This window comes from Lampris incognitus, chromosome 1 (assembly GCF_029633865.1).
Source record: "Lampris incognitus isolate fLamInc1 chromosome 1, fLamInc1.hap2, whole genome shotgun sequence".
Classification (NCBI taxonomy): domain Eukaryota; kingdom Metazoa; phylum Chordata; class Actinopteri; order Lampriformes; family Lampridae; genus Lampris; species Lampris incognitus.
In genome coordinates, this window is record NC_079211.1 from 14996470 (window position 1) to 15020918 (window position 24449).

The window sequence follows — 24449 nt, forward strand, 5'->3', positions numbered from 1 at the left end:
TTTTCCAAACATTTCTCTATATGTTTCTGTCTGTCAATTCAAATGGATTTTTTTTTTTTGCCCAACTTTCATCTGTTATTTCTCAAGTTGTCCTGACCATGTGGTGTATTTATCAACCAGAGATCCCTGCGACAACCCTTGGATTCAGGAGCTTTTACTTGTGTAGCCCCAATCTTTGACCCAGAAATAGTTCACATTGTGAAGCTCTTGCCTTCTCGGCTTTATGATGAGATGCTTGGTTAGCTGACAGGTCAACAGCTACGTTTTATGTGCAGAGTGTGAGCTCTGAATTATTTAAGGGGGGGGGGGCTGTCAATCAAGATAACATGTTGCAGTACACTGTTTCCCCAAACCAGTCCTCAAGGCACCCCTGTCCTGCAGATTCTCACTGTAATCCTGCATACGTAGGCCTGCTTGTGCTTACTCAAATCAAACCATAGTACTTAATGATCCCAGGTATGCCAAATCTGGCATAATTAAGCACTGATTGGCTGAGTAAGTACAAGCAGGCCTACTTATGCAGGATTACATTGAAAATCTGCAGGACAGGGGGCCTTAAGGGCTGGATTGAGAAACACTAATGGAAGCTAATCTGAACTTTCACATTGAATTGAATGGATTTTTTTTTTCAAAACAAAGCGAATGCAAAAATGTGAATAAATTGATAATCTGATCCCTATAGAACATGACAAAACTTGACAATATTTTTACTAAATTGCATTGAGAGGGACTGAGCAGGCTGGCCGGGGGCAGGCAGGAGTCATCAATGATGGGTCGATAACACTTTGGGCCTAGTTTTGACAAACATTAACAACTCCTATAAAGCAGTCCTCCCCACATTGGAAACTGATCACCCAACTGTTATGCTGACTCCGGCGTACAGACCTTGGGTGAAACGAGAGAAACCGGTACTCAAAGAAGTCCGAATGTGGCCACAGGAGGCAATTACATCACTGCAGGACTGCTTTGAAAACACACAATGGGACATTTTTAAAGCGGCTGCAACATACAACAATGTCTTTGACTTGCAGGAATACACGGAGTCTGTCATAGGCTATATTAACAAGTGCATAGATGATGTGACAGTAGTCAAAACTGTCAAGAAACGGGCCAACCAGAAACCCTGGTTGAATGGGGAGGTCCGTTCACTGCTGACAACCCAAAATGCTGCTTTCAGATCTGGAGACACTGCAGCATACAGACTGGCCGAGAGAAATCTGTCCCGGGGTATCAAGGAGGCGAAGAGGCTGTATGGATAAAAGCTCAACAGCCACTTCACTAATGATAAAGACACACGGCGCTTGTGGCAAGGTTTTCAAGCAATAACCGACTAAAAGCCCCCACCCCCGCAGACATGCCATAAAGATCCCTCCCTACCAAACAAACTAAATTACTTTTTTGCACGTGTTGAGGTAACCAACAACAGGTGGGCACAGTAACTTCCACCATCACCAAGCGACCTGGTACTCCAGCTGTGTACAGCTGGGGTAAAGAAGGCCTTTGCCCGTGTCAACCCACACAAAGCTGCAGGGCCAGACAACATACCTGGGTGTGTTATTAAGGATTGCGCAGAACAGCTGAAAGATATTTTTGCAGACAACTTCAATACCTCGCTCAGTCAAGCAGTAGTGGCCAACTGCCTCAAAAGTGCCACCATCATTCCCCTGCCCAAAAAGTCAAACCCAGCCAGTATGAATGACTTCCGCCCTGTGGCCCTCACTCCCATAGTTATGAAGTGCTTTGAGTGGCTTGTCATGCAGCACATCAAGGCCTATATCACTGCAAACCTAGATCCCCTACAGTTTGCATATAGAGCCAACTGATGCATGGAAGGTGCAATCTCTACCACACTCCACCTCACTTTGTCACACCTGGAAGGGAAGAACACCTACGCCAGGATCCTCTTCAGCGATTTCAGCTCGACATTTAACACTGTCATACCACAACAACTAGTGGAGAAGCTGAGGTTGCTGGACGTGGACACTGGTACCTATAACTGGGTCCTGGACTTCCTGACGCAGAGGCAGCAGACAGTAAGGGTGGGCAGCCACATATCAAATTCCATCTTAGTGAGCACAGGTTCACCCCAGGTCTGTGTCCTGAGCCCCCTCTTGTTCACCCTGCTAACCCGTGACTGTACTGCCAAATTTGACAACAACCTTTGACATCAAGTTTGTAGCTGATACAACAGTAGTGGGTCTCGTAAGCAATAATGATGAATCTGCATACAGGATGGAGGTGGAGCAGCTAACAGCATGGTGCGAATCCCACAACCTCACCCTGAATATAAGCAAAACAAAAGAGATGGTGATTGACTTCAGGAGGGCCAGCAGGCACCATCGTACGCTGACCATCGATGGCGCCGCTGTGGAGAGGGTCAGTAACATCAAGTTCCTGGGAGTGCACCTGACAGATGACCTTACCTCAACCATTAACACATTGGCCTTTATTAAAAAGGCCCAACAGCGGCTCCATCCCTTCCGGAGACTTAAAAGGGCAAGCCCCCCCCCCCCGTTCCAGCCCTCACCACCTTCTACAGGGGCACCACTGAAAGCATTCTAACCTACAGGCTCACTTCCTGGTTCGGTAACTGCAAAGCAACAGAACAACACCAACTGTACGGGATAGTGAAGACAGCTAGCAAGATCATTTGCGCCCCTCTTCCCTTCCTGTTGGAGATTTACCATCATCGCTGTGTTTGCAGAGCCTCTAGCATCATTCAGGATCCCCACCATCCTTCTCACAACCTGTTTTCCCTCCTGCCATCTGGGAAGAGGTACAGCAGCATCTGTACCAAATCCAGCAGAATGCTAAATAGCTTCTACCCACAAGCAGTCAGGATTATTAACAAACTGTGCCCCCCCCCCAGTCATGCCCATCCACCTACCCACCTACCCACCTACCCTCACTGGCTGTCAACATTTAAACTGAAATGGCACTTTAATGGGCTGTGTTGCACTTGAATGAACTGTGTTGTTAATTGTTTGTGCTTTTTTTGTTTTGTTCTCTCTGTTTTTATGTTTTTAGGGAATTTTTGGATGTGCATTTTTATCTTTTCTGTTGCGCTGCTGTGGGCTGGGAGGAAACGGCATTTTGTTTTTATTTATGTGCACAGGTACATAATGAAAATGACAATAAACTAAATCTTGAATCTTGAATCTTGCCTACAAGACGCATTTTTTAATATAATTTGCATTCTGATGTGGCATGTATTCACAGATGAGTGAGGCGACAGTTTCCAAAATCGCGTCATTTTGCAAACATGCATTTATAATACAGGGAAATGGAAGTAATATACACCACTTTAAAACGCTAATTCATAACATAACACAAAAATAAATACAAAGCGTAGCCGTATGTTTGATCATACATGTACAGTTTGAATTCTTGAATGCTAGTTCTTTTCAGACAGTCAATATAGAAACTAAATAAGAGTAATTTCCCTAAATACAAGCAAGACACTGATGGGCGGCTGTGTCAAAGCTTTGGCTCTTTTCTGAATTCTTAGCTTCTGCCATAAATAGCATGGTGTCAGAAATAACTGTCTCTTGGGATTTCAACATTTGGTTGTGCAGGGGAGGGTATTCTTCTGGAGCATGGCTAGTTTTAATAGTACATGTCTATGTTGCTTCTGGACACAGGGAACATGTGGAGTCTCTATAAGGCCACTGTGTGAGCAGCACATCATAGCTTGCTTCGGTGGTTAACATCTTTTCCATTTCCCAGTGCTTTCTAATTGGGCTTCTTCTTCTGTACTCTTTGCAGTTCCTCCATTGTCCCTATTCACTTTCTTACACCTCTTTATTGTCCTGCTTGAGGAAATCTGTTGCCACAGCCTGTACATCCAAATTCAATTCAATTTATTGCCATTAAAAACAATGTGCAGGCACATGTTAAAAATGAAATGAGGGCTGTGGCTTCACCAAACAGTGCAAGACAGACACAGACAAACACGGCAAACACAATATAAGATATACACACATGAAGACCAAAAGCTAAAAATAAGTTTAAAAAAAAAGAGCTGGAGTACAAAATATTTAAAAATATCTACAGACATTCAGTGGGTAGCCAGGTTCAGGTGGGCAACAGCTTGTGGAAAGAGGCTGTTTTTGAGCCTGGTAGCACGGGCTCTGAGGCTCCTGTAGCGCCTCCCAGAGCGCAGAGGGAAGAACAGTCCATGGTTGGGGTGGGTGGGATCTCTGCTGATGCTCAGACCCCTTCGAAGGCAGCGTTTGTGATAATTGGCTTTTATGGCTGGTAGCTGGGTACCGGTGATATGCTGGGCTGCCTTGATGATCCACTGCAGAGCTTTCTGGTCTACTGAGGTGCAGTTGCCATACCACACTGAGATGCAGATGGTCAGGATGCTCTCTATGGTGCAGTGGTAGAACTTGGTGAGAATTTTGGAAGGTAGACGGGCGCTCCTCAGCTTCCTCAAGAAATGCAGGCGTTGTTGGGCCTTTTTCACAAGGGCCTGGGTGTTTAATGTCCACGAAAGGTCCTCACTGATGTGGACTCCAAGAAATTTAAAGCTGGAAACACGCTCCACCTCCACCCCATTGATGTGTATGGGGGAGTGGCTGCAGCTTCTAGACCTCCTGAAGTCCACAATCAGCTCCTTTGTCTTCTGCACATTAAGGACAAGATTGTTGGTTGTACACAATGATGTGAGGTGCTGAATCTCGTCTCTGTAGGCCGTCTCGTCATTGTTGGTGATACGGCCAATGACTGTGGTGTCATCTGCAAACTTAACTATAACATTTGAAGGGTGAGTTGGCAGGCAGTTGTGGGTAAAGAGGGAGAAAAGGAGGGGGCTCAGAACAATACAAGTTCACTTCCAAACATCCAAATGCAAGTTCATCACATCAGAAAACAAGTTCATCGCTACAGTTACCACCACAAACATGTCCATGATATTTAATGAGACATGTATAGACACATGGACTGGACAAGGACTCTCACCAACATTATTCAAAGCCGCTATGGCAGAGGGGAACATTTAGAACCCGTTTTGGGACACAATGCCGTCCTCATCTCCATCACCTCCACCATGATCCCTTTCCTTGATTACGGTGCTGCTTTGATTCATGTAGGTTGTCTTAACTATGGCAAAACCAAGGCCTTTGTGATGCAGTTGCACTTGTTGCTTAGACAACCTGAAAAGAGGGGAATGATGTCAGCTTTTCCAAAACTGTTAACACTTGACTGAACGCTGGCCGGCCTATGTGTTGTCATGTTGTAAAATAAGTTTTGCATGCTGTGCCTGATCGCCGCTCTGGCCTTGTGTTCTTCCTGAGATAGATCGGGTTTCATCCAAGCAGTGGTGTTGGCTTAACTGGCGTTTCTAAACTGCCCATAGGCAAGAATTGGGAGTTAAGGTGTATGTTGGCCTTGTAATGGACTGTCTGGGGCCATCTCCCGGACTCCTAAACTCAAATTGGATTTAGCTCAGCATCCACATGTCTTGGCCAGTTTGAAGTGGAAGCCACCTGCTTGAAATGAGGATAGTGTTTTGACATCCTTTGCTACCAAAGGTCGGAACCAGCAAGCTAGCAGCTGGATAGCTTGGTAGATAAGCATGCTGGCTTTGCCACCAGAGATCGAGGATTCAAACCCTGGTTGGGACGAGTCTCCAGTAAGAGTCTGTGGCTTGGACTCCTAATGTTATACAAGGCAAGCCAAACTACTTCTCAGATGTACGTTGCTTTGGATAAAAGTATCTGCTTTGGGTGTCTGGGTAGCATAGTGGCCTATTCCGTGGCCTACCAACCCAGGGATTGCTGGTTTGAATCCTCGTGTTACCTCCGGCTTGCTCAGGCATCCCTACAGACACAATTGGCTGTGTCTTCGGGTGGGAAGCCGGATGTGGGTATGCGTCCACTCTTCCGAGGTGTCACTGGTCACCGCACTAGCACTTCCTCTGGTCAGCCGGGGTGCCTGTTTGGGGGCGGGAGGGGGGGAATAGCGTGATCCTCCCATGCGCTACGTCCCCCTGGCTAAATTCCTCACTGACAGGTGAAAAGAAGTGGTTGGTGACTCCACATGTATCGGAGGAGGCATGTGGTCATTTGCAGCCCTCCCCGTATCGGCAGAGGGAGTGGAGCAGCGACCTGGATGGCTCGGAAGAGAGGGGTAATAAAGCATCTGCCTGGTGGCACGGCGGCTCAGTGGTTAGCACTGGTGCCTCACAGCAAGAAGGTTCAAACCCCAGGCCATTCCAGGTCCTTTCTATGTGGCGTTTGCATGTTCGCCCCGTGTCTGTGTGGGTTTCCTCCGGGTGCTCTGGTTTCCTCCCACCATCAAAAGGACACGCATGTTAGGGTTAATACCCCTGTCTGTGCCCCTGACCAAAGCAATGGAAAGAAGAACTGGAGTCGGTACCCGGGCGCTGCAGCTGCCCACTGCTCCTTCACAGTAGGCTGGGTGGGTTAAATGCAGAAAACAAATTCGTTGTAAGAATGCAATGACAAAAATAAAGTGGCTTTTAAACGAAATTGTGATTGTACATGTTCACCCAAAATCAAACCAAAAATGACTCAGGATTAGCAGATTTTAAAAACGCAGCATGCATAAGTTCCAACTCCTCGAGGAAACGCTCCGGTTCTAAATGTAGTCATTTTTCCTTTACTTCCCTTTTCCTTTTCTTGTCCTTCAACAACTTTTCTTTTTCCAATTCCCTTAACCTCAACTCAATGGCAGCTTCTGACTAATGGAGAGGTGTAGTCATCAGGAATGTTGGCTTAGCCTTGGGAATACCAATATCCATTAATATGGCCATAACAGCCTCTTGAACATTTTCTTTTAGCCGTTTCTCACTAGTGGTGATCTCACGTCACAGTGACTGGCAGATTTTAAGAGTTAATCTTTAGTGAAATATTCAAACAATTCTTCAGGGAGTTCACTAATAAAGTCTTCACGAGCTGCCATTTTAAGGGTTACTTCACAACTCGAAAACTCGAAAACAAAAGACCAACAAGAAATCCATATCAAGACAAAGAAAAGCACAAGGATAGGGCGTTTCCTTTCCACAGAGCAACACCTATTGCTCTCCAAGTAACAACGACTTGCACCAATACGTAATTACATAGCTCTTTTCAAGTTTGCACACGATGCACACAAAGTTTCCAATACAGCCCATGGCTACCAATACCAAACAATATCGACAAAGTCAAACATGCCCCCTTCCCAAATGGGCATAACCAAAAGTAGAATCAGATATGACCTGTCAAAATTTCCATTGTAGTACATAATGGATTACTCACTCCAGTCAAGTACTGTTTTCTCTAAATGGAGCCTGGGGTAGTCACAAGTGTCAGAATTCAAAGACACTATAGAACTCCGGGGGAACGAGCCTATAAATAATTTAGACAATAAAACTTGACACAGAAACTGGTAAAGTTAAGACCATGGAGACACCACAACAGTGTCTAATACATTAACCTTAACTCACCTAGCAAGTACAGTGAACAAGTCATTGAGTGCAGTTCTAAATAATATTAAGAAAAACTAAGCATTCCCCTGGTACTTGCCTATCCTTAACTATTACATATGAACTGTATCTTCTGCTGAGGCACGCCAGACTTAGGGTGACTTGGAAAGCAAAATGTCTGCCATGCAGCTTTAAGGTCCTGAACTGCTTAGCCTCACCAGAGAAACTAATCTCTGCCCAGAGTTACCTCAAACGTAATAAAGACAAATAACAAAAGAGTGAACTGCAGGAAGGACTGATGATTCAGTCCAGCTGGATCACTCACCTGCCCAGCCGGTGAGATCACTGACCCAACTAAAAGAATAGTCATACAACAATACTCTCCATATACCTACAGAGAAGAGAGAAGCACCGCACAGCACCAAGGCAAACAAACAACATAGGGGAAGTAGTGTGGGGTCTGGTGGGTCATTTGACCCACCCAAAAAACAAACAAACAAAAGAAAGGTCCAAAAAGTCCAACTAAACTGTATTCAATGAAACCAAGCGGCAGTCACATTAGAAACAAAATAATATAGTTTTTGTGTTCGGGCCTGAAATATCAACTACTGGATGATCTGTCCACTAAATTGCAGGTTTAAGTACACTACAAAGCTATGGTTCTCCATCCAGATCACAGGAACACCCAGCACTGCTGGATCTGTGTTCTTCCAGGTAGTTAATTATGTTCATCTGTTGTTCCAGCGATTCCATCCTCCAATCAGGGAGGTTTTAGAACTGGAACAACAAGTGAATTTAATGAACTACCTGGTGATTAGAAAACTAGCTGCACTGGGGGGTACGCAAGGGCTGGATTAAGAACCACTGCTATAAAGTATTGTTTATTTGTTGCCATAGTAGGTAAAAAACAAAAAAACAAAACAAAAAAACAGCTTGCTTAAGATATCCTGTACTTGTAATAAAAACATAAACTTTTTTGAGGAAACAAGCCCACCCACTTTTTTGTAACAAGTAATCTTTAACAGAGGATTATGATTTGTACAAAAATTGAGGAACCATAACTCCTTAGGGCCTAACATCCCCGATAAAGTGCAGATATGTTACAACCCTGGGTTGGATGAGTAAGTGGGACAGTGGAATCACAGACAATGTCTAACTTGCACAGGAAATTCATAATAGCAAAATAACATGGACGGCATGGGGGCTGTGGACACTGCTGCCACAGAGGGTGGGGGGGGGGGTTTAAAGGGCTTCCAATAGGCGCCTGCAATCAGCTGTTAATTGCTGGAGGTGTTCCAGGTCATCTGCAACCCCAGTTTACGCAGCAAGTAATGCATTGGGCGTAACACTTTGTTGTACATTATCGACGTCTACTTCTTATCATCAGCTTTGTGAGATGACACTTTTTTAGCCCCTTTCGGTCCCAGGCCACACCGACTCAAGAGGAGCCAGGATAATCTCCCTCCCTGAAGTGGGACGAACGTCCAATCAGGGAGGGCGAGCTAGTTCCGGGATTCCGATGTCGGCCTAGCAAGCTAGCTAATGTGTTAGCGGCTAGCTCAAGGAGGACCGAAAAAAGACACACACCCTAAACATAAGGGGGGCTGCCGTGGGAAACACTAGGTACGTCGTGATGGCTTTAGCCTGCGCTTTTCTTTGCATCGCTTTTTCTGACGTCGTATTTGTGTTGTCAAGCTGAAATAAAACACCGGTCCGGGGTGGTAAAACTTCAGCACTAAGCAGGTAGCTTAAAAACGTTAGCTGAGTCAATTTAGCGGTGTCTCCTCTGGGCACTGTCGCAAAGCAACTTTCAGTGATAAGAGACAATGTAACTGGTCGCTCAAGAGGAGTTGCCCTGTACCAATTTTGTTAAACCTTCGCTTAATTTAATTGCACGGAGATGGTTGTCCAGTTGAAAAGGTTAAGATACGTAGCCAGTCAGTGTTATGAGGACATTCGTATAGGATAGCGTATTATGCTAACGCTAGCTAGCCAGGTTGACTTTTCGCACTGCCCTGGCCTGCGATGTAAAGCCAGTCTCACAGGAGAGCTTGGCCATCTGAGTTGATGTAAGGATGAAAACAGCCCTCTCAGCGTAACTAGCACAGTTTCTTACTTTAATCGCCAGTTAGTAACTATCAGTCGGTGTTCGCAGTAATGTTTGAAATTGGATTAGAGTTGTTAATATTGTCGCGCCTCAAACTACAGTTTGTTTCGGTGACATGATAGTAGGCAGGGCTCGACGGGGAGATTTTGGGATTAACATCCATTATAGTCGGGGGAGATTTGTTGTGGGGCAGATGAGATGATTATCAACAGTGGCTGAGTGGGTCACACTGACAATCCGACTGTGCCACACAGTTGTTTTGTTGTTGTTGTTGTTTTGTTTTTTACCGTCAATGCTGTTGGTCACAGATGAAAGGGGTGTGTCCAAACTATCCGATTCCGCGATCACCCCCCCGGGTCTATTTTCGGTGTGTTCGCACAGGAGCACCTTTTCATCTAGTGCTGCTCTGTAGATCTCGGGATGTAATAGTCTGTAGTGTGGGGTAGATTTGTTCATCTGTTGTTAACTGTATTTTGACTGAAATGTGGCTGATATGGCATTCGATCAACCAGAGAGCAGTCAGGTGATAGTTGTAGTAATACCTAGGCCATAGTTGGCTGTCTGAGAGCTATGTATGCATGTAGTTGTGGTAAGTGGCTTGGGGGGGGGGGTTATCTGAGATGTTGTGCACACCAAGCTTTTTATTACCAATGACATCTTGTCAGCGTTAGTGTTACATACATGTGTAGAGTAAGTGTTCATGTTGTGGCAAATTGCTTCCCACTCCTTGTTAGCTCTGGCTTGTAACATCAATGGAAATGACTCAAAATAATGAAGTTGGAGAATGTGCATGGCAATTCTCCACAGTCCCATTGTTATGTATTTATACTTTCCCTCTTGTTAGTAGTTATGTGAGGCTTTGGTTCTTAACTTTTCAGTCTTCTGGTGCTGGTGTAATCGATCCCAAATTGATTGTCTTTGTCTTTTTTTATAGGGACATCTTACATTTTGCACAAACAGCGGATGCAAGAGCACAGCAGAGAAATACAGAGAGGAAATAAAACAGTGGGGGGGGGGAAGACTGATGTGCGTTTGACTCCATACCAAGTTTGCTGCGCGTGGCTTTGTTTTGGACGCATACAATGGGAAAGGAAATGGTTTATCTGCAGCGAATTTGGAGGAGGGAGGGGTCTCTACAGCAGGACTTGACCAAGTGCAGTGATACCTTGGTGACATACCTGGGGGTTCTCTTTGGACTGAGTTGATTTTACTTCCACATCGATCCAAAGACTCTAGGCAGAGGTCTCAACAGATCCAAGGGGGACGGGTCTGTTTGGTTAACTGACCCAATGTATAGATGGCAGTAATAGACGTCATTTTTGAGTAGTTTTTGTTTTTTCTTTAAACCAGCATTTTTCCATGAAGAAATTCCAAATGGACATTTATTTCATCTGTAGTACCCTCTAGTCACCCTTTTCAAGAGGGTTTGCTTGTCTTTTTTTTTCTTGATTTATTTTTTCCACTAATTTAGTTTTACACCCATGAACAATCCCATGAACAATCCCTGCTGCAGCCATCCTCTCAGCCACCCACCCAGTGCCTAAAGAAACCCTTGTCAGACAAGCACATCAGTCGTCAGACACTGTGCTCACTTCCTCTGCCTCTTCTGTTTGTGCTCCTGTCTTTTGGCCCACTGGCCATCCATCCACTACCTCTTCCATTTTCTGACCTTTTCTTTTCTCTAATAGTTTTATTTTTGAGAGAAATAATCAGAGCTTCAAGCACAGTGGCGGGTGATGAACAGCATTAATGCAAGTAAAGAGTTTGAGAAGTAGGAAGAATTGCTCTGGTAGCAGTTTGTGTGTGTGTGTTTGTGCGTGTGTGTGTGTGTGAGAGAGAGAGAGAGAGAGAGCTTTGTTAACCTGTGCCAATGCACAAGTATTTTAGTTGCACTAGTGCCAGGGAGCAGCTTGAATTAGATTTATTTATATAATTGCACCAAATACAGTTGCATAAAAGCCATACACGAATATTTATGAAGAGCCTGCACATATTTTTGTATCACATTGCTCTCGTACGGTTTCACTTTTCTGTGCATATATTCAAATTATTTACACAAACGTATTTAGAACAAAACATACACATACAAGCAGAACTGTAGATTGCATTATAAAGAATCCATTTAGTTTTTGAGTGGTTTTTTTTTTCTAAATTGGTGTGGAGACATTTAGTGGCTGTGTACTTGGCAGCGTGGCAAGCCTTGGCTGAAAATTTCACTGTCTGGTGCTGCTTTGCATAATACCACCAGTGTTTGTCTACTTTCTCACTCTGTAGCCATGGCTCCTCCTCCCATTTTGACCTGCACAGCACCAATTACAGTAGATATCTAGCCCTCCGTTTGGTCTCCCTTGTTTTTCCCCTCTTTCTCTGTTCCAAATGCCGGGCTTCAGTAGTGGGGGGGTCGGGGGAGGAGTAGGTGGCCCGGCTTCCACTCCTCCCCATCCATTTCGGCCCAGTCGTTATGTCCCGGTGTCTGCAGCCACCACTTTCCTTGTCGGCTCCACCACACTCTTCTTCTGCTTCACGTAAGTCTCTCATCCTCTTTCTCTCTGTGCAAACATAGTTTCAAATGCATATGTACACAGTTTTGTCACTGTTGGTATAACTAATCAAGTATTTACCCAACACTGTTTGTTAAGGGATATGGAAATATTACGCCTGGTTTTTATCTGCTCTGGTGCCCCGTTGTTTTTTTGCTTGCGCACACAAGGGGAGACCTGTCTGTTTCTGCTGATTTGGAAGAACGTGATGAATCTGCAGTCATTTTGTTTTCTATCCTCTCTCCCAATGTTTCCGCCCCAGGTGCCCATGGTTGTCGGAGTACTTTTCCTCTGTCATTCCCATTTATAACGCTGTGGTCTTCCTCTTCACCCTCGCCAACTTCTGCATGGCTACTTTTATGGACCCTGGAGTCTTCCCCAGAGGTATGCGCCCACAGGGCAGTTCTGAAAAGGATATGTGTGCACTGGGTTGTGATAAGAGCAGCAGAGGAAAACCAGACAGGACAGTTAATAATTCTCTGGGGAGTGGATTTCCCAATTATAGCTATACCACACGACGCTGAAAACCCTGAAATATCATTGGGAAACAAAACTTGGGGTGGCTAATATTGATACAGAGTAAATTCATCAACAGCTAGATTAAACTGACAAGGTGAACTCAGCATTGTAACTGCAGCATGTTGTTTTGGTGTTTTCAGTGTCACTCATTTTTGTGTGTATGTGCTCTCGTGTCTTATAGCGGAGGAGGATGAGGATAAAGAGGATGATTTCCGCGCTCCACTCTACAAGACGGTGGAAATCAAAGGCATCCAGGTGCGCATGAAATGGTGCTCCACCTGCCGCTTCTACCGCCCGCCACGCTGCTCGCACTGCTCTGTCTGCGACAACTGTGTAGAGGTATGAACGCACACATGCGTACACCATGACGAGTTTTTACGTAACTGTCCATCTCGCATTTTACTTAGCAAATTAAAAATTCCTTTATCAAAGTTTCCGTGCAGCAGAGCTGGCTTTGCATACATGGTTTCATCTGATTGGAGGAACTGGTGTTAAATCACCAATACCAAACTCACAGATATAGTTTTACTAATTCCAGTAGAAAAAAATCAGAAATTGTGATTTTAAAATTTTGCCTAGTGTTTACATTTACATGGTGAGGAAAAAACAACCCTGTTCTGGTGGCTTAACCACTTGCAACAATATAGGTCCAGGCTAAACCACATGTCTTGGGTTTCAGTCAAGCTTCAGGACCTGTGATGCATGTCTCAACCTCTCTCCCCACGCAGCCTCCCTGACCCTACTCACTGTCCTATCTAGTTTAGAAAAAAAAAAACCAAACAAATTTTGACTTTATATCTTCCCATATGATCAGCGTTTTCCCTGTTTTCCATCTTATTTTAATTGCACCCTTTCACTTTCTGCCCCATCAGGACTTTGACCACCACTGCCCCTGGGTGAACAACTGCATCGGCCGGAGGAACTATCGATACTTCTTCCTCTTCCTATTGTCGCTCACCACTCACATCATAAATGTGTTTGGCTTTGGCCTGGTCTATGTGCTGCACCACCGCCAGCAGCTGGACACGCCGCATGCTGCTGTTACGTATCCTTCCTGAGGGCGGGGGACACATTATAGTAATCAGAAGATTGGCCCGAGCGATTGCATGTGTAATCCATGCCATGTAGATTCGTAAAGTACAGGGCTTAGAGACAGAATGTAAATTTTGCTCCCCCTGTTTCTCAACATGTGATTTAATCATTCAGTCATTTTTTGCCTCATTGTAACGCACAGGACATGACTGGTTGAGGTCAGGTGGGGGGGTGGGGGACGCTACAGTTCTTGATGTCATGCCAGTGAAGAATCAGGCAGTTTCCTTTTTTGGGATTAATAAAGCACTACTACTAATACAATTAATAATAATAATCTTCCTTGGTGTAGCTGAAATGGCCATCACATTAATTTAATTGTCACATAAATAAGTACTGTTTCTCTTTTGGGCAGCAGATGGAAGACAAAACAAAGTAAGCTGAACATTTTAACTTAAGGGGGCGAGGTGAACATTCGACAATAATGGTACTTTCAGTATACCAGCTAAGTTGCTATTTAGTATTGTTAATTTTAAAACTGGTTGTCCAATTTGTCTACTTAAGTCCTGCTTTGTTTCGACTTGCCACAGTAAACGCTACTTTACTGTACTCTGCATCCTCATCTCCTTGACCCTTTCCTCCCAGTATGGCTGTAATGTGTGTGGCTGGTCTGTTCTTCGTCCCAGTAGCTGGCCTGACTGGGTTCCACATAGTGCTGGTGGCACGCGGTAGGACTACAAATGAACAGGTGTGGAGCAGCTGTCTCAATTGAATTTATCGTTCCAATACGGTCATAATGCTTGTCGGACATTTTTTTGATGATTCTTCTGATTGTGAGTTAGCTCTGGAGAGATATGTGTGGCTGAGAAGAAGAGGACTCGCCGTAGAGAATTACCTGTGTTCACAATGTCTCTTGTCCCCTTCTCTCTCTCTCCTCCTCCTCCCAATTAGGTTACAGGCAAATTTCGGGGAGGCGTTAACCCTTTTACCAACGGCTGCCTGAGGAACATCTCGCATGTGCTCTGTAGCTCCCAGGCCCCCAGGTCAGCCCAACCTTTAACCCTCTTTTCTGTGCTAATCTTTTCCCCCATTCATGCTTTTCCCAAAGCTATCTCCACAACTGTTTCCACTGCCTCTCGCTTTCTGTTGATCTTTCTCTACTCCTGTTTTTCCACTGTCCTGATTTTACTGTGCTTAATTCTCTGCTGACCTAAACAAGGCTCTGGTGGGAGTGATTTCTAATGTTAGGTGAAATTAACCAGCTAAGCGTGTGTGTGTGTGTGTGTGTGTGTGTGTGTGTGTGTGTGTATGTGTGCGTACAAAGCAGTGGGTGTGTAGTTAGGGTCTTATGCTGGTAATGTTTTTTTCAGTAGAAAACATAGGGCTGTGAAATATTTGCATCTGTCATATGTTTCGTTTTTTTTTTATTTAAATCTGTGCTTATGTCCCTCCCCTAGGTATTTGGGTCGCTGGCGGGGCCCACAGACTGTTGAAGTACAGCCCCCATTTTTGAGGCCGCCCCTCACGGAGGCACAGCTAGAAGCCAAGGTCCTGGACAATGGCATCCAGAATGACCGACACAGCACTCGGGTACTGATACACAGTCACACCAAACACGAAGCATAGCTAGGGAATTCTAGGATACAGCACAAGGAGTTAAAATCCCTTTGTATTTTTGTTTTGGGGAAAAAGAAGCCTCGGGACATCCCGGGATTAAAACCTCATATAATCAAAAACTAAGCTTTACAGGGACTTAAGGAAAATCTTTTTATACTCATGTACTTATTGAAGCCGATGCGTTCTGTTGGTCCTGCAGTCAACAAACTTACTGAAGACATAGACTCATATCTATGGCTCTGTTAGCGACGGGTGTTGGTAAACATCGGATCACAAAGAGCCACGCATATCAATAGCTCTGACCACGACTCCTAGAGGATAAATTCTGAGTCTCATCACCAGCCAGTCAGACTAGCTTGGTCTAGTCAGAAAGGCACAAACTGAGGAAGCCTCTTGGATGAGAGGCGAAACGTCTTCACGGATATATACCAAGTCCAGTTGCATTTGATTCAACTCCTTTGGATAACCATGACCTGGATGAATGAGAACATTCACAGACAAGACATAGACCATGCAAATTTACCAAAAAAAGTATCTCCCCTAGATTTTTTTCCAGATGAAGTTTTTGGGTCCCCAAAATTTCAGGTACTGTCACAGGGACATGCAGTAAGGTGGTTGTTTGCATCAAATGGTACATTTACGCTGAAATAAAATTATTCTCACCCAAATACAATTTTAGAAATATTTTTATTCTATTTCATTATTTTTATTATTTATATATTTCTAAACACATTTTGAACATGAAGGGAGGTGGTTTTTGCATTAAAATCGCACATTTAAGCTGAAATGAAAGGGTCTTGCACAATACAGTTTGAGAAATAACATTTCTCGTCACATCATTAATTATTTACATATTCCTAAACAGCCAAAAGTAGTAGTAGTAGTAGTAGTAGTAGTAGTAGTAGTCCTAAACGTATGCATTAACTTATTTAGCCTACACCAGAAATTTTCCAGCTTCACAAAGCTTCTGTCAACTCTTGTCTGTCCCCAAACAAGATTTCATTGCAATTGTGTCTCTAGATTAGGAGCCGGTGGGGCTTGGCCCCACCAGATGCATAACATGGTCAGTAAGTCAGTGTAAAAAGTAATCTATTTTTTTCTTCATAACTAACATTGTTGTTGTGTTCATTACGTATGGCAACAGTAGCGCTGTCTGATACATTCCAAATATCTTCCTGTACCTGTTGTGTAAAGATCGGTACTTCTCCTAGCAGTCTTCTTTTGGTGAGTGTGGGGCCGGCCCGTCAGCGCTCGTTTAACCAAGCGAGCAGCTGAGAACACTGTGCGCATGTTCAACGTGCTTTCAGTAATGGGCTGCGGGGCACCATCATGTTGGCCCCATGCTGAGAGCAGCCAATAAAAACATAATGGAATGACATGCATCAAGATGTTCAGTAAACGTTGTTTACGGTATTGGCGTTGCTGTGAAGCTACATGCAACACAACAGGGGGGCAACAGAGGTTAAATGCACTTGCTATGCTATCAGTTGGAAATGAATTCATTCATGGATCGGTGGACTTGGACAGAAAAGTTATTGACAAGTTTGCCCAGATGAAAGCTCATCGTGCATCTTTTCTTTTCAAGCAGTGAACGTCACTGGTGAGTCTGTTTTGCGTTATTACAAGGTGTGTTATTTTGGCTGTAGGCTAAGGCCTCGAAAGCGTTGGGTTTCCCTGCTCTGAAATGTTGCTTTGGATTTGTAATGTGATGTGGTATAACAAGGTGACATACCAGTTGTGTGAGGTTAAACGTCGTTATTGATGATGTCACTCATATCCCAGTCTCCATTTTCCACCAGCTCCTGCACAACGTTGCATTGACGTGTGCATTTGTGATTCCATTAATTGATGAGGTGCGCTTGTGTTTGGATTCATTGAGCAAGTGGGTTTGTGTGTAGTTTCACTGACGAGTCAGATGCCCCCCCATACAGAGTTTATTGTGCCCCACCGGGCTGTCCGTGCCAGAGACGTCACTGCTTCATCGACACATGGAGCAACTGGCATCACTAAACTTGTTTTTTATGTCATGTGTGTATTTTGTCCTTTCGGTAGGACCGGCAAACATGAGAGTTTGTACCCTTTTGTAACAAGAGAAGCACCGATTGCAGTTTTCTTGGCCGATTCCAAATTCCCTTTTTTTTTTTTTGTCTGATCTGCCAATTCTGGCCAATTCCGATTTTTTTTTCTTCTAAGAACTATAATTGACAGCATACACAAAATTTTTGTAACTTTTCATTCATGGAAACTTTTTTCTTTAAATTCTATGTTCATAATAAAATATTGACTATTAAATAACTTTTTTACATTTTCTCCAAAACTGCACCGGGTTACAGGACCTTTCGCACTCTCAAAAAAGTGCTCAAGGTTACTGGACATTGTACAAATAAAATCCAACTGAAAAGGAAGAGCAGCATATCCTACTTTATCTACATTCCCACAAGAAAACAGATGCACCAGATCTATAGAACAACAAACCCAATGTCATTTCTTCACATTACTGCTGACACCAGTGAAAGGTAGCAGAGAGTGCTGTCTTGCAGCTGGGTCTACGCTCTCGCTAGCTTTAGTCTTAGCTGCTTTGCCTTTGCTGCTTCTTCAGATTGGCCGTGTTCAGTGGGGTGACAGGTCTGATTAAGTTCGTTGCTCCGAATGTTTTCGTGGTTGTTTCTCCACGGGTTATTTTGGCCTTACAGGCATTACAAATTTTGAGCTTTGTGTCTTCTTCACTGACGTTTTCCATGCCGACACGTCATCGGCGGCACAGACCGTAACATCACAGCCACACACACACACACATGCACTAAGTACTAAGAAGGAGAGAGTAAGCGAGAGAGAGGCAGCATGTATGTTAGCACATGTAGGGAGTTGCACAGTATGATGTTTTATGCTGTGTCAGTACGTGCGTGTGTGGCTGTGATGGTACCGTCTGTGCCACTGTATGCGCGACATGAACCATTGTGCGGTACATGCATTGTAAATTTGACCAGCACAGAAATGGATATATCTGAGACTGACTGGCCAGTCAGCAGTCATAGCCGATCAAGCGGAAAATCGGCCGATTCCGGTCACCCGACCGATCGATCGATCGGTGCATCTGTTTATGCTGTCCACATATCTGACAACACACCCCTCAAAATTGCAAAATAAACTACATGTACCTGCTTCTTATTATGCAAGATGGTGAAGTTATTCAAAAGAACGTTACAAAAAAATTGCAGCGCTGATGATGTCATTAATTCAATTCAATTTCAATTCAATTCAATTTTATTTGTATAGTCCAATATCACAAATTACAAATTTGCCTCAGTGGGCTTAACAGCAACACAACATCCTGTCCTTAGACCCTCTCATCGGATAAGGAACAACACCCTAAAAAAACCTTTAACAGGGAGAAAGGAAAGATGAAAGGAAACCTATGATCTGCTTGCTAAAGATTTTTTAGCTAAGTCCAGCAAACTTTTACACTATCCTCTTCAGTTGCCTTGCAACTACTCAGTTGTTATCATCATCATCATCATCATTTTGAGTCTGATCCAAGCAGGATCCCACCCCCCCCCGGTGGGGTGGTAGATTACACTGCCCCACCAAGGCAATAGTAAGGGGAATATTGAAGAACACGTGGAATTAAAATGTGATGGCAGCAACTGATTGTGTTTGTTTGTCGCCTGTTTGTGTGGTTTTTTTTTTCGCTCTACCAGTCCAAGAGCAGTCTGGACCAGATGGAGAGCCAGTCAGCAGACGCGGAGCCTCCCCCGCCTCCTAAGCCGGAGCTCCGCTACCCTGGTCTGCCCCGCACTGACACTGAGGGTGAGACGCAAGTGAACGGCAACCCAGATACTTCCAGTTGTATCATTTCACATGTCAAGACCTCGGTGTCGGATATTATAAAACAGACAAAGCAACCTAGATACTTCAAATATCCTGTCATGTCACCACTCTGTTCTCTCTCGCTCTCGCTGTCTCACTCTCTCACTTATACCAAACTCTTCAAATGTTGCTTTCTATTTTGTTTCATTAAATCAGAGAGCAGCTTGTTGACCGACGCGCCTCCTACTCCTTCAATGTACAAGTACCGGCCAGCCTACAGCAGCCCGGGGAGAAACCACTCCGCACTCACTCACCCCAACAAGGTAAACTTACCTACGTACAAACAAATACATACTCACACACAGCATGCAAAGGCAGTAAGCCTACATAGAAGGTGTGTAAACATACATTTCTCATCCTAAGAGTTATCATTGTTAGCCTGGATAACCTAAGTACACCACACCCCTTTGTATGTTAGGTAGCCTGACCTGCCAACAGAGTTGAAGTGGCATGCCAAGCTTGGGAATATTTGAATAACATTCATAAAAGTTACACTCTCTATGGATTGCATATAACACGTTAACAATGTTTTGCAGTGATAGGGTGGTGGTAAACATGGATCGGTCTGTTGTGTAAAAAAGATAGTCTATTCAGTGCAGCATAGCTTACTGTGATATGTATAGTGAAAGGATCTCAGCATAGTTTCCTCGTCAGTGGTGGAGACCCTGAAATCAAGCATAATTATAAATCCACAGATGATTTGGCTGCAGTTCTGCCCCCAACTTTCTGGTTTTCTTTGTGGTTAATACATATTTTTGTTGTTGTTTTTGCTTTTAAACTTTGAATTGATCATTCAGTGGCCATCGGTCGATCAGTAAGTCTCAGCCAGTGTTATCTGTGTGTTTGTCCAGTTGAGTGTGCGTGTGTATGTGTGTGTGTGTGTGTGTGTGTGTGTGTGTGTGTGTGTGTGTGGACCTTTCGTTCCCCCTGGGACTGCATTGACTGGAATGTTTAGTTTACATCTCCATCTTCGTGTATGTGTTTGTACACAGTCCATGGTATTCAGTGGTAGTGCTTGTGCAAGCCAGTTGGTTTGTCTCCGATCCAGTAGTGTGATGATGGAGTAGAACACCAGTCCAGCATCCACCTTCACCCCCCCCCCTCTCTCTGTTAGAATTTATAGACAACCCATCTGTTGGTTGTTGTATTTTTTCCCTCTTGTTTCAAGAATCTGACCTGCTGTGTTATCTTATCCTGGGATAACATGGCAATTTCATTCTCTCTCTCTCTCCCTCTCCTGTTTCCCTTCCTGCCTTTGTCTTCATCACTCATTCCTCTTTCTTTTGTGTCTCTGCCCTCTACCTCCTTCTACTTTTTTATCTATCTGTCCTCTGCCTTTCTCCTCTTTTCTCTTCAGATGATCCGTGGGGAGAGCCTTGACTCTCCGTCCCCTTCCATCCTCCAGTCTAGCCACCAGCTCAGCTATCGCTCGGAGCCCAGCAGCCTGGATGGGGCCACAGTGGTGGGAGGAGGTGTAGGGGCACGCAGAGGAGGAGGGGAGAGGGGCGAGGGTCCCGGAGGCCCTGGTGGGCCGGCTGGAGTGGTCTCAGGGGGCATGTCGGGTTACTCCCTGGCTGGGCGCTCCTACACCTCCTACCCATCCTCCTTGGTCCTGTCCACTGGTGGCTCCCGCTCCTCAAGCCTGCGCTCAGCGCACACAGCACACAACGTGCTGGCCACACTCCAATCAGAGGGCACCACAGACACCAGCTACAAGAGCCTGGCCAATCAGACGCCTCGGAATGGAAGCCTGTCCTATGACAGCCTGCTGACGCCATCCGAGAGCCCTGAGTTTGAGTCGGCTGCCCACGAGCTGTCGCCGCAAAAGCCACGCGCCCCGTTTCCCCAGGCATCAGGGGTAAATGTTGCAAACCAGCCTGAGGCATCCTCAGTCGGTGCCCCACTGCAGGGCTACACGTCGCCCTTCCTCTCCGCTCAGATAGCCCAGCAGAGGGAGGGGCAGCTGTTCCAGGGCTCCGCCTCTTTCTCCTCCCCCCACAGGGCCTACCTGCGTGCCGTGAGCCCACTCCCTCCCTCCTCTGGCCCTCCTGAGAACCTGCAACTGCTCCATCACAACCAGGACTCCTCGCGCCGACCCCCTCGTGCCTCCTCCCAGGCCCCGCCCTCCTCATCCTCCTCCCCTCGGGCTCGCTCATTGGAGCCCCCTGTCTCCCCCCCACCTCGCGGCCCTTCCCTTGGCAAGTCCCAGTCTTACACTGGCGAGGCGGGGCCTCAGCACAAGCTACGGCCTACAGGTGGGGGTACTGTGTCGGGAGGGGGAGGAGCCAGAGGAGGGCCACAGGCTCCACAGTGAGTAGAGATCCGTTTGCCAGATCCGTCAGCCTGCTACTCCTCCTCCTCTTCCTCCTTATATTCCTCTCTGGTCTATGTCAGCCTTCCACTTCCTCCCTGATCTGTGTGAGTCTTCCTTTTCCTCCATGATTTTCAGTCAGTCTTTGCTTATTTAGTGTGTTAATACTTGGAAATGTTTTTGTATGTTTGGTTCATGAGACTGTTTCATGTCAAGACCTTTAGTTAAGTGTTTTAAGGCATGCAAGCATGTACTTGAATCTGTGAAAGCCTGGCTACTGTAGCACGCTGCTGTTTTTTTAGTCTGTCCTGTTCTTTTCTTACCCACCAAGATACCAACCACTCTAATGCCTGACAAAGTCGAGAAAATTTTTCCCAATGTTTTTTTCTTCTTTTTTTTTTTTGGAATTAGAACCACTCACCTCCACACTTGCTTTCTCCCTTGTCCCTGTCTTGTCCCTGCCTCTCCCACTCCCCCATCCCCTCCTTCCCTTACGGCTGTCCAATCAGATCCACCTCTCGCCCGGGCTTGGCCAACCACAGCACGTCCAAACCAGGGGGCGGGGTGAAGAAGGTGACTGGCGTCGGAGGGACCACCTATGAAATATCGGTTTAAGTGCCGAAAGTCCTCCATGGCCTATCGGGCGGAGGAAAATGATTCCACTTGGACGACTTCCACTTCTCTCTCAGTTGGGCTGGATATTATTCGTTTCTATAATCTAACCCAGGACCTCATCTCTCACCTTGTTTCCTGATGCAGTGGACCGACTGGATGGGACTGTCTGGTACTCTTTCGTATCTTTGTAATGCCAATGGCTGTTATTCTCTCGCCAGCCTTTCATATATGAACAAACCGCGATTGAAACAGAGCTGGGGATCATCAATGTGTTTTTACATTATAAAATGGCCTCCTAAGCCACTCTGCGAGCCATAGGTTCATGAGACTGACGGCTGGGTACAGAAATTGACCATAGAACAGGCGTAGCTTCTCGCCAGTGCACTGTTTTTCCCATGGTACAGCCCCTAAAGAAAGTTGAGCCTTTGAGCTTGTGGATATGGACCTGATGACGGTTAGAAACACTGACTTCCTCTTCTGTGGTCTGAAAGGCACCCCACAACCCGTTAATCCGAGGTTAGATCCACTAAGAGGCAGTAGTCCGACTCTTGACAGGAGGGAATAACGTGTTGGCACCCTTAAACACAGTATCATTTTAGTTTTATAAATCTTTTTTAAAATATTGTTTTATATAAATGTGTAAAAATAAAAAATCAGAATTACTGGGTGAAAATGGTCGGGTGTTGGGGATGGCTAATGATAACGGCAGCAAAGTGGACTGTATAACTGCTCATGAAAGCGAGTTTAAATCAGCTGCCCGTTTCGTAACTGATGGCTGCATCAGCCAATCGCGAGCTCTTTCTGGAATTCCCATCATCCAAAGAGAATGATGATCCCTGAACGGACAGCTGTAATGGCGGATAAATGAGTCGTGTCGGAAAGCCACAAAGAAATTTCTGAATCGTGATTGCAGCACAAGCATCTTTGTGGAATGTACGCTTGTGACGTGTCTGCTAGATACATTATGCAAATTCTCTGTTCGTAGCTTTAAGATGAGTGTCTGTCTTTTCGGTGTTTGTTTTTGGGGGGTTTTTTTCTGCAATGTTTTGTCTGTCAATCAAGATGCTAGACGAACCTTATACCTTTAATGGATGGCCAGCCAAATAGGGGAGGGGGCTTATTTATTTCAGACAACAAAACCTTGTAGTTCTGGACACAATTCCAAACCAGTTACTGGATTTTTTTTTAGCAATTCCTTAATTATTATTATTATTTTTTTTTTACATTTTTTTTTCATCTTTTCGAGTAAAGGAAGCAGGATATTCTGAGTGGCTAAAGTGGGGTTTTTTTTGTTGGTTTTTTTTAATCGCAAATTATGAATTGTTTTAAGAAAACTGTTTCAGGAAGATGAAGGGACTGGTTTGCAATTGGGTACTGTCTTGACTGGTATTTGCCTTGAGACCAGAGCAAAGCAAGCGCGTTTTAATTTTTTTTTTCTATTTGTTTTTACACTTCTGAGAAATGACTATGGGCAGGTTAGGATCTTTTTTTTTTTTGTCGTTTCATGTTTTGCCCTGTTTAATTTTCTTAAGGCCTTTTAATGGTACAGTTCACTTTCTGTCCAAAACGTCTCGATCAGAATGACCAGGCATAGGAATGTGTGCGTGTATGTTGCTTGTATGTTTGTCCATTACGGTTGGGTGTTTCCAGGAAGTTGTCAACCCCCCCCCCCCCCCCACTTGATCAAAATTCAAACAAAAATTAGAAATGCTGAAATTGTGAATGTTGAAAGCTGGCTGGATGTTGGCACTTTCATTTTTGAAGTAGTACACGCTTGAAGCACACATAGGTATCACCATTGAGTCCAAGTGACTGTTATTAGAGTTTGCGACCCCCCCCCCACCACCACCCCCACCCCAGCTACTGTCTTTGGTGTGCATGTGATTCCGTTGTGTTGAATGCATTGCTGGTGAGAATATACTTTTCTAATGCCCGCCCGGTCCACGTGCGGGTGGCTACGATAAGTAAAGCGGAAGCATTAATGGCACAAGCAGCAGTCATACAGAGGAGGGGAGAGCCTGTGTAGACCCCTTTCTGCTCTGGTCAAGGATGGTGGCCACCCAACAATTGGAAACCATGCGAGTACATTACGTATTGTTGTGTACCAGAATAAATACCGCAACTCTGGGCTGTGATGAATGGAATGAATTTAACAAATATCTGTAATGAATATGTTGAGACATTTCCAAAATGGCCTTATGAAGAATTTTTAAAGATGTCTTCTCAGAATAAAAAAAAGAAAAGAAAAAAGGTCAAACTAATGAAAGGTGGGATGTGATGTGAATCTAAAAAAAGTTGTCAAGCCATTATTTAAAAAAAAAATTTATGTCTACTCACCACCCCTGACTTTGGTGTTGTAACACTCACATCAGCTGGACGTCAAGATAAATAAACACACATCAAGCACCAAACAGC

At 44.8% G+C, this 24449-nt stretch overlaps 1 protein-coding gene across 1 annotated transcript; it reads left to right on the forward strand.

Annotated features, from left to right (window-relative positions):
- The first annotated feature begins 11861 nt into the window (after window positions 1-11861).
- zdhhc5b (zinc finger DHHC-type palmitoyltransferase 5b) lies at window positions 11862-24440 on the forward strand. Its single transcript, XM_056274874.1, has 11 exons — window positions 11862-12061; window positions 12339-12460; window positions 12777-12934; window positions 13468-13640; window positions 14270-14372; window positions 14576-14667; window positions 15082-15214; window positions 18940-19048; window positions 19265-19371; window positions 20466-21418; window positions 21929-24440. Exons 1-11 carry the CDS (start codon window positions 11913-11915, stop codon window positions 22032-22034), a joined length of 2205 nt encoding a protein of 734 aa, XP_056130849.1. The 5' UTR covers window positions 11862-11912; the 3' UTR covers window positions 22035-24440.
- The last annotated feature ends 9 nt before the right edge of the window (window positions 24441-24449 follow it).